The sequence below is a fragment of the Rattus rattus genome, chromosome 18, assembly GCF_011064425.1.
Source record: "Rattus rattus isolate New Zealand chromosome 18, Rrattus_CSIRO_v1, whole genome shotgun sequence".
Classification (NCBI taxonomy): domain Eukaryota; kingdom Metazoa; phylum Chordata; class Mammalia; order Rodentia; family Muridae; genus Rattus; species Rattus rattus.
In genome coordinates this window covers 39,315,838-39,330,338 of record NC_046171.1, presented here as the reverse complement: position 1 = coordinate 39,330,338, position 14,501 = coordinate 39,315,838, and the positions used below count along the sequence as shown (strand labels likewise).

Here is a 14,501-nt window from a genome sequence, read left to right as displayed (position 1 = left end):
TGTTTTTGTTTCTAAAGATAAAGGACTTAGTAAACTAGAAAAAATGAACTTCGTCTCCTTTTAGGTCACAGGAAGGACAAACCATCCTCCATGTCCCTGTCACTGCTGTACAGGGGACTGAGGTGGAGAGAGACAGCGTAGGTGACGGTCTGCAGTGGTACTGCTCCGACCAGCAGCAGCAGTGTTTGCTGGAAATGCACGTCCTCAGGCTCTATCCCCTACATCAGAAATTCCGGAGTCAGACACAGACGCCTGTGCCTTTAGAAGATGTCTAGGTGACTTGGATACAAGGGAGTTTCAGAACTACTGACTTATTCTCAGATTTTAAGCAACTGAGGAACATGGGTGGGGCAGGAGCTTCCCAATTAGGGCACAGCCAGCCACACCTCTGCCTTAGCCAGCCTGGGCTTCAGAGCCACACTTACAAGGCTGAGTGAGGGGCCATGGGAAGGACCCCGAGGCAGAGATAATCATTTGCAGGAGCTGGGGGCACTGATGGCCGTCAGTGGGGGTTTTTTTTGTTTTTTATTTTTTATGCTTTAATCACAAAGTTATTTACAAAATAACTCTGGATCCAAAGGGCATACAATCTGCCAGGAAAAAAATTCCAATTATATTTTAAAAGAAAGTACACAGAGAAGAAAAATTACACCGCTGTCTTCTGATGTGCGGTGCACAGCCCTTTAAGGCTGTTTCTTGTTTGGCTCATTTAATTTTCCAAAACAAAGTGATCTCTGGCTTCGTCCCCAACAATGCTGGTTTGATTATAATGATGTGCACGTGCTCACGTGTGCTCCGGCACACGCACGCGCGCAGAGGGGAAGGAGGGGATGGCTGCACGCCACTTCTTCACCTGGCGTTTAAGGAGAAAGCGGGGGAGAAGATGTTGAGATGGGGACTGGTCTTAACCCCACAACGGTCTGCTACCTACTGATTACTTAGCACTAAAATGGGAAAGTGAACAGAGGCCACTCATTCAAAATGGCAGCAGGTCTCACAGCCCTCTGCACTAGGTCTGACAGAAAATGATGTTTTCATTATGCAGAGGAACGCTGCTGATGTGTAACATGCATAAGGCACTGCGTTTCTCAAGAATCTGGGGGAGAACTCAATGCTCCCCCTTTTCTAAGTGTTATCCTGAGTGAGCAGAGTGGATACTTGCCAGGGTTTACAGTCAGCAGGCAACCCAGCTGCTCTCTGGACAGTCCTGCAAGCCCCTGTGAGGGGGGGGGGAGGGGAGGAGGGGGGAGGAGGGGGAGGAGGGGGGAGGAGGGGGGAAGGAGGAGGGGGGGAAGAGGGAGGAGGGGGGGGAGGGGAGGAAGGGGAAGGGAGGAGGGGGAAGAGGAGGAGGGGGGAGGGGAGGAGGGGGGAAGAGGAGGAGGGGGAGGGGAAGAAGGGAAGGGAGGAGGGGGGGAGGAGGGGGAGGGGGAAGGAAAGAGGAGAAGGGGGAAGGGAAAGGAGGGGGGGGAAGAAGAGAAGGAGGAGGGGAGGAAGGAAAGAGAAGGGGGAAGGGGGAAGGGGGGAGGAGGGGGGGAGAAGGAGAGGGGAGGAGGGGAGGGGGGGGAGAGGGAGGGTGAAGAAAGGAAGAAGGAGGAGGGGAAGGAGGAGGAGTAGGAAGAAGAGGGGGAGGAGGGGGAGGAAGGGAAGAGGAGGAGGGGGAAGAGGGGGAGGAAGAAAGGGAGGAGGAGGAGGAGGGGAGGGAGAGGGGAGTAGGAACAGGAGAAAGAAAGGAAGGAGGAGGGGGAGGAGGAAGAAAGGGAGGAGGACGGAGAGGAGGGAGTGGAGGAGGGGGAGGAGAAAAAAAGGGAGGAGGAGGGGGAGGAGAAGGAGGACGGTGAGGGTGAGGGGGGGTAGGAAATGGAGAAAGAGGAGGGGAGGAAGGGAAGAGGAGGAGGAGGGGGAGGAGGAGGCGTGGCCTGACCTTTGTTCATGTATTCCGTGACAATGTAAATGGGCTCTTCGGACACAACTGCGTAGAGCTGCACCAGCTTGTCGTGCTTCAGCTTCTTCATGATCTGCGCTTCCTCCAGGAAGGATTCCGGGGACATTGTGCCTGGCTTAAGAGTCTTTATGGCTACTTTTGTGTTTCCATTCCAGGTACCTACAGATACCCCACAATATTAAGTCAATCCAAAGGTACTCTTTTCACAGGAAAAATAATTTTGACCAGCAACTTTGTGCATAAAATCAGACTTTTACGAGTAAAGACAACTGCAAGGACTCTGTCAAGCACTCTGAAGGGAAAAGGAGTTTCCTTACGGCTCTTTAATGATTCTCTAACTGTTCCCATTTGATATGTATCACGCTTTTTATGACTTATGCATATAAGTGTGACTTTACACCAGAAAGCTCTGGGATCTTACTCAAGTGATCAGAGTCTAGGACTCAGAATTGGTCGGGGTTTCCAATAGCTGTTCCTTAGATACCAGGAAAAGCCTGGAAGAAATTACGTTAAATTCCATCTTAGAGGGTGTGCCCCTGTAAAGATAAGGCCACACCCAGGGATGCTCGGAATAGGCTTCCAGCTGTGTACTGGATGAGACACTTGACTGAGTCCTTCAGAAGACAAGCGATGTGTGCCCGGAAGCACAGCCTTCCCTTGCCCATACTTCCCCAGCTGAGAAAAATTCCCCCGACTTCCTGTGAGTCAGCCACAGAACAGTGGCTTCTAGCAGGTGGGCTGGGAAATCAGAGAGCAACCATGAAAGAAGTACTTAACTGTGTTATGTTTAAGTACTTCTTTAAAAGTCTAGCTGACCCAAAGGCCAGATCTGGCTCATGGCCTCTGTCAGTCCGCCTGTAAAACAGGAATGAATGAGCTTGGCTTTCCCTTCTCAAACTAAAAGACAACTCTGGCTTGTTCTATTTCCAGCCAATTGTTTTGAAGAATGATATTTATAAAGGAAAATAAGAATCTGCTAATTGAGATTACATTGCTTACAATTTAAAAGAGAATCCAGGTTGAAGCTAAGATTTACTTAGGTGTCATCTATGACTTTCGACTCTAAGGGGTCTGTACCTCAAAGGACTTCTTATTATTCTGTTAAAACATAAGATTTCAACATGTATCCTACGGGGGAAAAACATATGAAAAAGAACCAGTGGCTTAAACAGTTCTTTTATCTCAGACAGTATCTGCCTCTCAGTGTAAAAGGGAACTCTTGACAACTTTTAAGTGATTCCTATGGTCTGACTGCCAACCTTTCCTAATTTAAGCAGTGTGGCATCAATTTCCCTCTCTCAGCTTGGGTAACTGCCTAGGCATGTCTGTCCTATCTATCTATCTATCTATCTATCTATCTATCTATCTATCTATCTATCTATGTATCTATCTACCTATCTATGTATCTATGTATGTATGTATGTATGTATGTATGTATGTATGTATCTATGTATGCATCTATGTGTGTCTGTCTGTCTGTCTATCTATGTATGTATCTATGTATCTATGTATGCATCTATGTGTCTATCTATCTATGTATCTATGTATGCATCTATGCGTCTGTCTATGTATCTATGTATGCATCTATGTGTCTGTCTGTCTATCTATCTATGTATCTATCTATCTATGTATCTATCTATCTATGTATCTATCTATCTATGTATCTATCTATCTATCTATCTATGTATCTATCTATCTATCTATCTATCTATCTATCTGTGTATGCATCTATGTGTCTATCTATCTATGTATCTATGTATCTATGTATCTAATGTTCCATGGGAAGTGCCTTGCTGCTCTGTGCAATGATGTAAAATTGATCCCTAAAGACCACATGTACCTGTTTTTATCCTTTTAGACTCTAAGGAAGGGAGAATTCAATGCACTTCGTTATCATTTTATGGACAGACATTTTGGGGGAGGGGTCTAAGTGTATAGTCTATCTATCAGTAGAGTTGCAATTGACCCGAGGGTTATAAAAGCCATCTCAAGGGTCCAGTGCAGTTGGCATTACTGAAGAATGTGTGCATAATGAAGAAGTGTGTGTACGGATCTAAGATCTATAGGGGATTTTAGACATGTCTGATATAATCTTCAAATAATCTAGTGAGGCAAGTAGTACCCCCATTTTACAGATGAGGACTGGAGCCCAGAGGGGTTAAACAGGCCCTGCATTTGTACTTAGTCATCTAGCGAGGGTTTAGACCAGGCTTGGTGCGCAGAAAGCCGGGGGTCTTGTTCTACAGCAGCTCTCGCACAGCATCTTACCATCCCATTTCACAGGAAGAGAAAGCACCAGCATCACTGGCTTTCCCGTCCGTTCTGCAGGTGACTAACCACGTGAAATAGGACAGATGAACACAGCGCAGTGCCACTGGATTCTGCAGACCTAGATGGCTCCCGCTCATCTAGTTACAAAGGTTAAGGGGCTTTGTCCCCGTGGTCATGTACGCATTTCTGTTCAGAACTGTCCTTTTCATTGGCTTTGAGATGCCGCCAAAACAGAATGTGCCCTCTGCCTTACCAAGCCACACTTCAGCGAAACACCCCTGCCCCAGCTTCTTCTCCAGAAACAACGAGTCACGTGCAACTTCCCAAGCATCTTTAGCCAATCCAGAAGTTTGTGGGGTACAACTTGATGAAATCACAGTTAAGTTAAAACACAAACCATCAGCTTTCTCTATGGAGAGGGAATTAATAAAGAAAACAGTCCTTATAATCCATCACCAGGCATGCACTAGGAAAGATGGAAGGTGAATTCCCTGAGGACAGCACTGAGACAATGCTGGCAGCTGCCAGTTTCTCTTTTTGAGAATTTCCAAATTTTACAAAATAAAATCCAATAATTCAAGCTCTTTGTCCTATCATAAAAATATCTTTTATTTCCACCTTCCATCTTGGATGTTTGGGATTTCCCAAACAGGGAAGCTAATAAAAGAGTAATTGAATCTCGGCATACCCATCCATACTTCCCCAAACTGCCCATTTCCCAGTCTCTTGATCAACTGCAGGGATTCTCGAGGGATTTCCCAGACATCTTTGGTTTTGACAGACAGATCGGTAAGCCTTGGCATCCCTTTGTGACAGGGAACTACTAGACGGCAGCAGAGACCCGCGGCTCTCTCTGGAGGAGCAGGGCAGCAGTGAGGGAGAGAAGAGCAGAGAATGTAAGGACAACAAGCACAGGCCACAGCAGATTCGACGCACATGAGCAAACACATCCGCTGGAGGGAGATGAGACTGTCAGACAGGGGCCCCACTGCGCCATCGGGCGCGCTCACTGCTCACGGGCATGGCCCGCTGTGGCTTCCGTGTACTTTAGTCTAATGAACTAAGTATTCATTGCCCTGAATTCAAAAATGCCCTTGCTAATTTCAGAAAGTACATATAAAAATAAAAGCTGACCGTCCCTGTCCCTTCCGGTATCTAGGGACTGAGGGACTCTCCCCGACTCTCCCCGCAGAGCTCAGTCTGTTAGAACCACTGGGTCTCAGGAGTACACCTGGCAGCGGCAAAGGATGTCACATTTTCTACAGGGACTGCTCTGTCCTTCTGACTCTACTGCTCCTGTGCGCTCACATTGCTTCTTTGCAGTTTCCCACTAAAGGCAAACAAAAACAAAAACGTGGCTTTTAAAACAGCTTCCTATGTATAATTTAGGAGGGGGGGGTTAAAGAAATAATAAAAATGAACAACATTCACAGAAACTCGGTGATGTGAAAAGGCGGGAACAGCAGCTACTGTTCAGGTTACTGGGACGCTGGTCTCCCCTGACCCTTCCTTTCTGAAGAGAATCTAGCAGGGGTGAGGGGAGACTGACTAAACGCCAACAGAGAGTAAGCACGCAGGGAAAGACGGAAGCCATACAGACCCTGCACTGAGGTGGGCAAAGCCCCCCATGTCAAACTGTGGCTGTCTGGGAATTCTTAACTTTTTTTTTTTTTTTTTTATCTGTTTCTGAGATGTTTAGACAGGAGTTATTTAGGTGTCAGCATTTCAAAGGCACTTTATGTGCGAGAGAGAAGAGGGAAGAGGAAAAGCCAATATAAAACCAAATCTAACTCAAGATGGATTTTTTTTTTCCCCGAGATTAAAAACCGTCTACTGCTCTTCACGCCCGCCCCTCCTTCAGCTCTATGATGTTATTAAGGTGCCCTTTCCAGCACACTATTTTCAAATGATCCAAACCCTGGGGATCCTGCGGATGTTTGCCTGTAATGAAATATAGTTCGGCATTTGAAAAATCCTTATAACGTACAGGCGTTTGTGTACCTCGCTGAAGCTCAGGGAGATTTTCTGCTCCATTTCTCTCAGTATTCCATTAGAACCCACACGGAGCGAGAGAGCTAATGCCCAACTCACCAGGCTCAGCCACTGTTAATGTTTTCAATGGCTCATCAGTGGCTAGAGTCAGTACATAGGTGGTTCCTAGTGTTATTTTTAAAAGACTACCCTTTTGTGTGTGTGTGTGTGTACTAAAAACAGCCCAAGTGTTTTTCAATGGTGGGTAAAAAAGCTGGGTGTGGTGGCTCCTCTGTGTAATCCCAGCATTCAGGAGGCTGGCACAGGAGGATTGCTGCAACTCTGAATGGTCGCCTTGAGCTACATAGTAAATGCTGGGCTACCTAGGGCTACAAGTAAGACCTTATTTCGGGAAGAAGGAGGGGTCATGTACACATGCATTGTATAGCAGGACACACTTGTTAACCAAGCAGAGCAAGCGTCATGTAGTAAACAACTGTGCACAGAGCTGCATATTTAAGTAAAACGCACACGGATGCACATATATCCAATAACTGAATGGCTGAGAAGAGCGGAAGAATGGTAGCGGTGTCTAATCTTTGTTTAAAGTCATCATGACAGCCAGATGTGGAGTGCACGCCTTTAATCTCAGCAATAGGAGGCAGAGGCAGGCAGATTTCTGAGTTTGAGGCCACTAGGTCTATACAGTGAGACCTTGTCTCAAAAAGGAAGAAAAGTCCGCAAGGTAGAGATGACAGAGCTGTGGCCTCGCTCAGGCAAGCCTGGGTAAGAAGCAGCGGCTGGGAACCACGATGCAGAATTACTTCTGGGGAGATGATGGTGACGTGCAGGAGTGTGTGTGTGTCTGTGTGTGTGTGTGCGTGTGTGTGTGTGTGTGTGTATGAGTATGTGTGTGAGTATATGTGTGAATATGTGTATGTGTGTTTATGAGTGTGTGTGTGAGCGTGTATGTATGAGTGTGTGTATGTATGTGTGAGTGAGTGTGTATATGTATGTGTGAGTGAGTGTGTGTGTATGTGTATATGAGTATGGATGTGTGAATGTGAGTGTGTGTATATGTGTGTGTATGTGTGTGTATATGAGTATGTGTGTATGTGTGAATGTGAGTGTGTGTATATGTATATGTGTGTGTATGAGTGTGTGTGAGTGTGTGTGTGTGTATGTGTGTGTGTGTGAGTGTGTGTGTGTATGTGTGAGTGTGTGTGCAGTGTGTGAGTGTGTGTGTGTGAGTGTGTGTATGTGTGTGCATGTGTGTGTGAGTGTGTGTGTGTATGTGTGTGAGTGTGTGTATGTGTGTGTGTGTGTGTGTGTGTGTGTGTGTGTGTGTGTGTATGTGTGTGTGTGTGTGTGTGTGTGTGTGAGTGTGTGTGTGTGTGTGTGTGTGTATATGTGTGTGTGTGTGAGTGTGTGTATATGTGTATATGTGTGTGTATGTGTGAGTGTGTGTATGAGTGTGAGTGTGTATATATGAGTGTGTATATATGTGTGAGTGTGTGTATATGAGTGAGTGTGTGTGTATATGTGTGAGTGTGTGTGTGTGTGTGTGTGTGTGTGTGTGTGTGTGTAGCCCTGCTGCTTTGGGTTACATGCCAAGCGAGGCTCCCTACAGGTTCCCCGGCTGAGCCTGCCCAGTGCCCAGGTACCACTCCTCTCTCCCTTTCCTTTCATAGTTCTGCATTACGTGATGAAGGCAATAGGTAAAGAATGTGCAAGGATGTTTATTATGAAAATAGAACCACGAATACAACTTTCAAGATTTAAACTACTGCCTTCTGCTTGCGGGAACTTCTGGAGAGCACACGAGGGAAATGTGTCTGTGGCAGAGGAGCGGCAGAGCCACCGACTCAGGTCTAACTGTTCGGGGTGGACACAGGACAGTTTCCCCTAATGACTCCTCCTCTTCCCTTCCTAGTGCTCGCCCACCCTCTCCGTTTCCCAATGGTGACGGCGGTCAAGTCAGGGCTGAGGTTACCTGAGTAATGCTGTACAAGCTGCTGAAGGGTCTCAAACTGGGCCCTCGTGGTGATGTAGTACCCGCCGTTGTCAAGCTTGCGGATTTTGTAATGTTTGACGTGGTCTCCCTTCATGTCGTCCCAGTCGCGGATGGAGAGGGAGTAGGCACCTGGCAAACGCGCAAACGTGCAAGGCGTTAGCAGTGCCAGCCACCCGGGCGCCAGTCTGACCTGTAGACCTCGTTAACTGGACTATTCTGATTAATAATTATTAAAAAATCCCACATGCGTGCACGCACACACACACACACACACACACACACACACGAGAGAGAGAGAGAGAGAGAGAGACAGACAGACAGACAGACAGACAGACAGACAGACAGCACATATCTCCCTCCGTTCATTATTAAGACAAAGACAACTTCTGCAGCCCTGCCAGTGTTGGAAGATGTTAGCAATACAGTGACTTTGCTCTTGGAACTAAAAGCTTCCTGGTTTTTCTAAGTTTCCTTCCTGTTTCTTGTTTTGTCTAACACTGCACAGACCAAATCCCATTGGGAAAGTGAAGAGCAGACTCCAGGTGAGCTTGCCTCCTGGTTTCATTTCCTGTGGAATGGCTGGGAGGCAGGGGTGGATGGTGGAGGTGTAGGAAGCTGGGATGGTGAGAGGCAGGGATGGTGGGGAGCTGGGAGGCAGGGATGGTGAGGGCAGGGATGGTGGGGAGATAGGTGTGGGGACATAGGTAGCTGATGGGGGGCAGGTGGGGGACAGAAGGTAGTGGGGGAGGCAGGGGTGGGGACATAGGTGGGGCTGGTGGGGGAGGCAGGGGTGGGGACAGAGGTAGCTGGTGGGGGGAGGCAGGGTGTGGGGACAGAGGGAGCTGGTGAGGAGGCAGGGGTGGGGACAGAGGTAGCTGGTGGTGAGGCAGGGTGGGGACAGAGGTAGGTGGTGGTGAGGCAGGGTGGGGACAGAGGTAGCTGGTGGTGAGGGAGGGTGGGGACAGAGGTAGCTGGTGGGGAGGCAGGGTGGGGATAGAGGTAGCTGGTGGTGAGGCAGGGTGGGAACAGAGGTAGCTGGTGGAGAGGCAGGGTGGGGACAGAGGTAGCTGGTGGGGAGGCAGGGGTGGGGACAGAGGTAGCTGGTGGTGAGGCAGGATGGGGACAGAGGTAGCTGGTGGGGAGGCAGGGGTCCAGGAGGCACACACAGGTGGTGGGAACAAAGGAAATGGAAGTCAGTCTTTAGCTGGGAGCTCCTGAGCTCTGCTTCCCAATCCTCACAGGGCAGGTCACCAGTGTGTGGTGTGGCCAGCCAGAGACCAGCATTCTCTGTCTCTCTGCCTGCTCTGATGAGGGAAGAGGAAGGAAGCCCTCCACCAACAAAACAAAGTGGAAGGAAAGGAAAACAAATGTTAGCTGGGTGGCACCTTTGATTCTAGCACCTGGGAGGGAGAGGCAGGTGGAACTCTGTGAGTTCAAGGCCAGCCTGCTCTACACAGCGAGTTCTAAGACAGCCAGGGCCACACAGAGAGACACTGTCTTGTAAAAAACCACCACCAACAGAAACCAAAAGGAAAGAGAACAAAGCTTTAGAGTTGCTAACAGGACTGAGTCTAAGGTGGGAGGGAAGCCATTGGCCTCTGCTTCGGGAGGAGCCTCTCTCTGAGCCTGCTCTTCTCTTGGAGCTGGATACAGTTCCAGAGTCTTCAGGGGAGCTGGGGAGCAGGACTGCCTCATGCCAGAGGGAGCCATGCCAGGCAGGACCCTGGCGCACTACGGCTAAGCCTTTCCATGCCAAAGACCAGTCCTTGGATTTGAACAGCAGGCAAGGTGTCCTCTCCTTAGCTTACCTTTGGTGGTTTCGCTCTCGCGGATAAGAAAGGTACCTCTTGGGTTTCCAAAGGACAGGAGCTGTCTCTCAGCATCCTTGCGGCCAAGTTTTCCAAAGTACCACCTTCAAGGGAGACGCGGGCAGGAAAATGAAGACACTTGTGACATGAACAATGTCGATTTTCCTCCACAAACTCCCTGCCCCTAATGTTGCTCCCACTGCCCCAAACTGGTTTTTCTAGCTTCATTCAGTCCCTTTTCAATCTTTCCTGATTCTATCTCTTCCATTCTTAAAAACATACAAATTCTTGAATCATGGATTGTTTTCCTTCCCTCTAGGACGACAGGAACGTGTGTGTGTGTGTGTGTGTGTGTGTGTGTGTGTGTGTGTGTGTGTGTGTGAAAATGCCACCTGCATGCACGCTGAGAGAAATCTGCCACCTTGTTTGAAATGCCAACTGCAGGAGAGGCTTCCACAGCTCAGCCGTTACGACCCTTGATTTCTGAGCGTGATTACAACTCCCGGGAAATACCAAGACTCAGCCCTCGTACAAAGATCATCAACCAGGCATGATTGCTTTAAAAAAGAACCCACTCGGGATGGATGAAGAAGGAAGACGGATAACTCTTCTCAATGTCTACCTACAGGAATTCTGAAGGCAGGAAGTCAGCTCTACCTCTGATCTGAGCCGGGTTTGACTTCCTCTCCCTGCCCAGCAGGTGTGGGGCTGTGCCCGGAAGCTGGGTTTCTCTGACGCAGCTGCAGGGACTGCTGACTGCACACCTGAGGTCTGCGCATGGCTAATGAGCGTGTCCCTAAAAATGGGTCGGCAGTGTAGACATTTAACATTCCTTTGTAACAGCACCGATGGCACATGGTGCCATGGCAGGAGGCCTCACAGGTACCTAGGGACCGGTATGCGCCTTTTGTCTCCCCACGTGGACTGCTGAGCCCTAACCAATGCCCAGTGTTCAGGGTCACATTTCAGCATCAGGTTGTGTCTGAGAGGTTGAGAGTGCCAAGAGCCCAGGGGAGAGTTCTGGGGCATTCCGCCGGAATCTGTGTGTCTGGGAGCAGCTTTTAGAACATTTATCTATGAAAGCAACTGGTTTTAAAAATGAAGCTCCAATCTGCCATGCTTGTATGCAGCTAGTAAGTTCACCATCGGGTCGTTCTGTGAGTCAGAGAATTTCACTAGGAAAAGCCCCCACCACCTTAGCTCTCCAGTGACTGGAGAAACACCAAAATTCTCCACAATCCCAGTGTAGCAATAGCTGGTGTAAAGAACAGGACACCAGCTATGTGAGAGGAATGTCTTTCTTGGTTTGTATCAGTAACTCAACTAAAATGCTGTGTAAAACGGGTGCAAAAGGGCTTGTAGAACGGCAGATTCCACCTAACCATGCAGGGCTTTAACACAATACTAGTCAATTGCACTTGTAAAAACTGTAGGCTTTGTTTTCAAAAAACCACCTTCCGCTTCAAAAGTCAAAATATTAAAAAAAAACAAAACTCTTATTATTATAAATATATGCAGTCCCCATGGATTTTCAGTTAAACCAAAGGAACATTACTTTGTAGTTAAGTTTTAAATTCCGAAAAGATATGGGAGATATTTACAAATCTGTCCTAAAAATTTGGTACAAATACATGTATTTCCTGATAATGAAACACATTAATAATGGGGGTGGGGGAGGTTAAACAGCTCAGAACCGCAGTCCTGGAGAAGTAGAAACAGATCCTAGTGTGGGAAATACAAAAGACTGACAGAGGAGGGACCGATCAGACTGGGGATGTGGCTGGGTGAGGCTTCTAGTCCTCCTTGCAGGGCCTCCACAAATGCACAGCAGATTAGCCAAGAGCTGGAGGCTGGGAGCACTGACTTCCTTCTCTCCCTTTCGGGTGGGGCATGTCCAGGGGCCGGGGTGGAGGCCATACTCCTGAGCTTAGGACACCAACCTCCTCCCTCCCTTTTCCTAGGAGTTCCTACAAGTTTCTCTGGTGGGAGGATGAACAATGACCAGTCGGTTATCCTTTGGGGGCCCCTACCAGTTTCCTAAACTGCCTCCAGCGGGAGAGTTGGACCAAATAACTGCTGGTCAACTTCTACCAGCCACGAAAAGGACGGAGACCTCAGTCAAAGGAAAATGAAGCCCGCAGCTGTGGTGTACTTTCCACGCCTGTTCATGAAACACTTTTACTGTGACCGAAAGGTTTGTCTTCTTTCCAGAACGTCAGTATGCCTGATTATCACAGAGGGCTCCTGGCTTAATTTTCCTAATTATCTGCCTCCAGTGTCAGGGGAGCAGACTGCAGGCTCGGTAACGACGCTGCAGCTGCGGTTTCACATTAGATTTTAATCTGAGCGAGTTATTGGGCTTTCATTTAGGGTACTCATATAAAGCTTCTAACTAAGAAAACGGACCGGCTTAAAGGAGGCCATGAAGTTAATTACAGTGTACTCTGCAGAGCTGACAGCACCGGCCGCACAGCAGCACTGAATCCTCTCAACCTTTAATCACTGGGCAAGTTCTTCTCCCTCCTGTGCTGTGCTGTGTCACTGGCATTCCATGTGATAATTAAAAGCAGACATTTAGAAAAACAACGACAACAACAACAACAACATACTCTTCTGCCTGGATGGAGTCAACTGGAGCCACGTAATTGCTAGGAATGTAACCAGTTTCCCCAGTTGTCAAGGAGCGGGCCTCCCACCAGTCTCCTTCCCTGCAAAGGAAAAGAAGAGACAAGAATGCGTCATCCAGCGGGGCATTCTGCACTCAAGAGTCTATGCATTTCTGCAGCCTGGTGCCCCTTCTGCAAACTTTCCACACAGGCCCTAAGATAGCTGAATGCTTTACAGCCCAAACCACCACGAGTTGAGGCCACAGTGCTTTTCTAACATGCATGAGGCTCTAGGTCCAATACCCAGCACCACATAAGCCAAGGGGAGAAATCGATCCCAGAAGTAGGTTGAGGAGTTCCAGGTCATCATCAGGAGAACCTGAAACAAACACTTTCCCGAGCAGGGCTCAGGGAGGGCGAGCTTGCAGGAGGAGCATCTTTCTGGGTAGGAGCAACCTTGAATGAGGTGTGTGTGTGTGGAGTACACAACCAGCCTCAGTTTACTTTGGAAAAACTCAAGATTGGTGCGGGGGGGGGGGCGGTGGGGAAGCAGTAAGAGGTGCAGTGAGGGATGGGTGCGAGCTTGCCCCTGACAAAGTGGGAAGAAGACAGGACCCTCTGCAGGCAAAGAATACCACATGGCAGGTTTTCCTCAGACGCTTTCGACGGTATGTTATTCTATCAACCAATCATAGCCCTAGCTGTCTGAACCTGACGCCGGAGGTTCAGGCGGGTGGGAACACACAGAGGAGTGAACTCAGTCGCTGCAGCAAAATTCTCAGACTGTGAACCAGGAAGGGCACTTCTAACACTCGGTTCACTGCACACAGGACCATCATCCACCCACGTGGATTCGTGACAGTTGATGGCATGTGAGCGTCCTCCCATTAACAGCGGGTGGGCCAGATGTCATGAGTGTGGAGTGCGGCTATGACCTGTGCTGAATGAATGCCTCTCCACCAATGAAGTCGGAATCATGAGGGATGGGGAAACAGGCCTGCCGGTCACCATATTAGTTAGGCCCCTCAGCCTCTGACCATTACAGACGTATCACCTCCTTTTCTCTTTTTAGTCCGTGGAGGTAACAAGAGAATCCTCAGGCCTTTAATTTTTTTTTTTTTATCATCTCTGGCTGGGCTCTGTTGATGCTCAGTCAAGGAAGAAAACCTATTGGCTTTGGGCTGGAGAAGATCCTCCTCAGGTCGACTACACTAGGTAGACACCCTGGCCTCCTGTTAAGCCGGAGTTCTCCACAGATGAAACTTTGGAGCAGGGGTTCCAATGACCAGTGACGTGGGGTGTTCTCTCTCTCTCTCTCTCTCTCTCTCTCTCTCTCTCTCTCTCTCTCTAAAGATTTAGTTTTATATATGTGAGTCTTCAGACACACCAGAAGAGGGCATCAGATCTCATTACAGATGGTTGTGAGCCACCATGTGGTTGCTGGGATTTGAACTCAGGACCTCTGGAAGAGCAGTCAGTGCTCCTAACCGCTGAGCCATCTCTCCAGCCCCCAGTGGGGTTTTAGAAAGTCACAGAATAAAAGAACAAAATGGGGACTCTTCTGAGTAGGTGTGGCTATGAGATAAATAACAGAATGGTATACACACACGTGTGCGCACACACACACACACACACACACAACCAAAAAACCAAAGTGCTAGTAAGTTTTTTTTTTAATTTATATTTTAAAAAAATTATGTGAAGGCACGTGCCTCTTTCTGCGGTCGTGCACGTGAGTGGAGTAGCCCTTGGATACCAGAGACCTCTGACCTGCTGGGGCTATGGATGGTTGAGCTTTATTGGTATGGGTGCTGGCAACCAAATTTGGGTCTCCCGGAGGAGCAGCACATTCTCGTAACTCCTGAGCCATCTCTCTAGTTCTTAGGGAT

At 48.4% G+C, this 14,501-nt stretch overlaps 1 protein-coding gene across 2 annotated transcripts in view; it reads right to left on the bottom strand.

The window, feature by feature from the left end:
• Fyn (FYN proto-oncogene, Src family tyrosine kinase) overlaps positions 1–14,501 on the bottom strand; it is a 207,703-nt gene that overhangs the window by 39,177 nt on the left and 154,025 nt on the right. For both annotated transcript variants that reach the window (XM_032889141.1, XM_032889140.1), the window contains 5 exons: positions 12,616–12,714; positions 10,007–10,110; positions 8,178–8,327; positions 4,902–5,066; positions 1,922–2,101 (listed from right to left, as the gene is read on the bottom strand). In XM_032889141.1, coding sequence (XP_032745032.1) covers positions 1,922–2,101; positions 4,902–5,066; positions 8,178–8,327; positions 10,007–10,110; positions 12,616–12,714 — 698 coding nt within the window. The remainder of the gene's footprint in view (positions 1–1,921; positions 2,102–4,901; positions 5,067–8,177; positions 8,328–10,006; positions 10,111–12,615; positions 12,715–14,501) is intronic.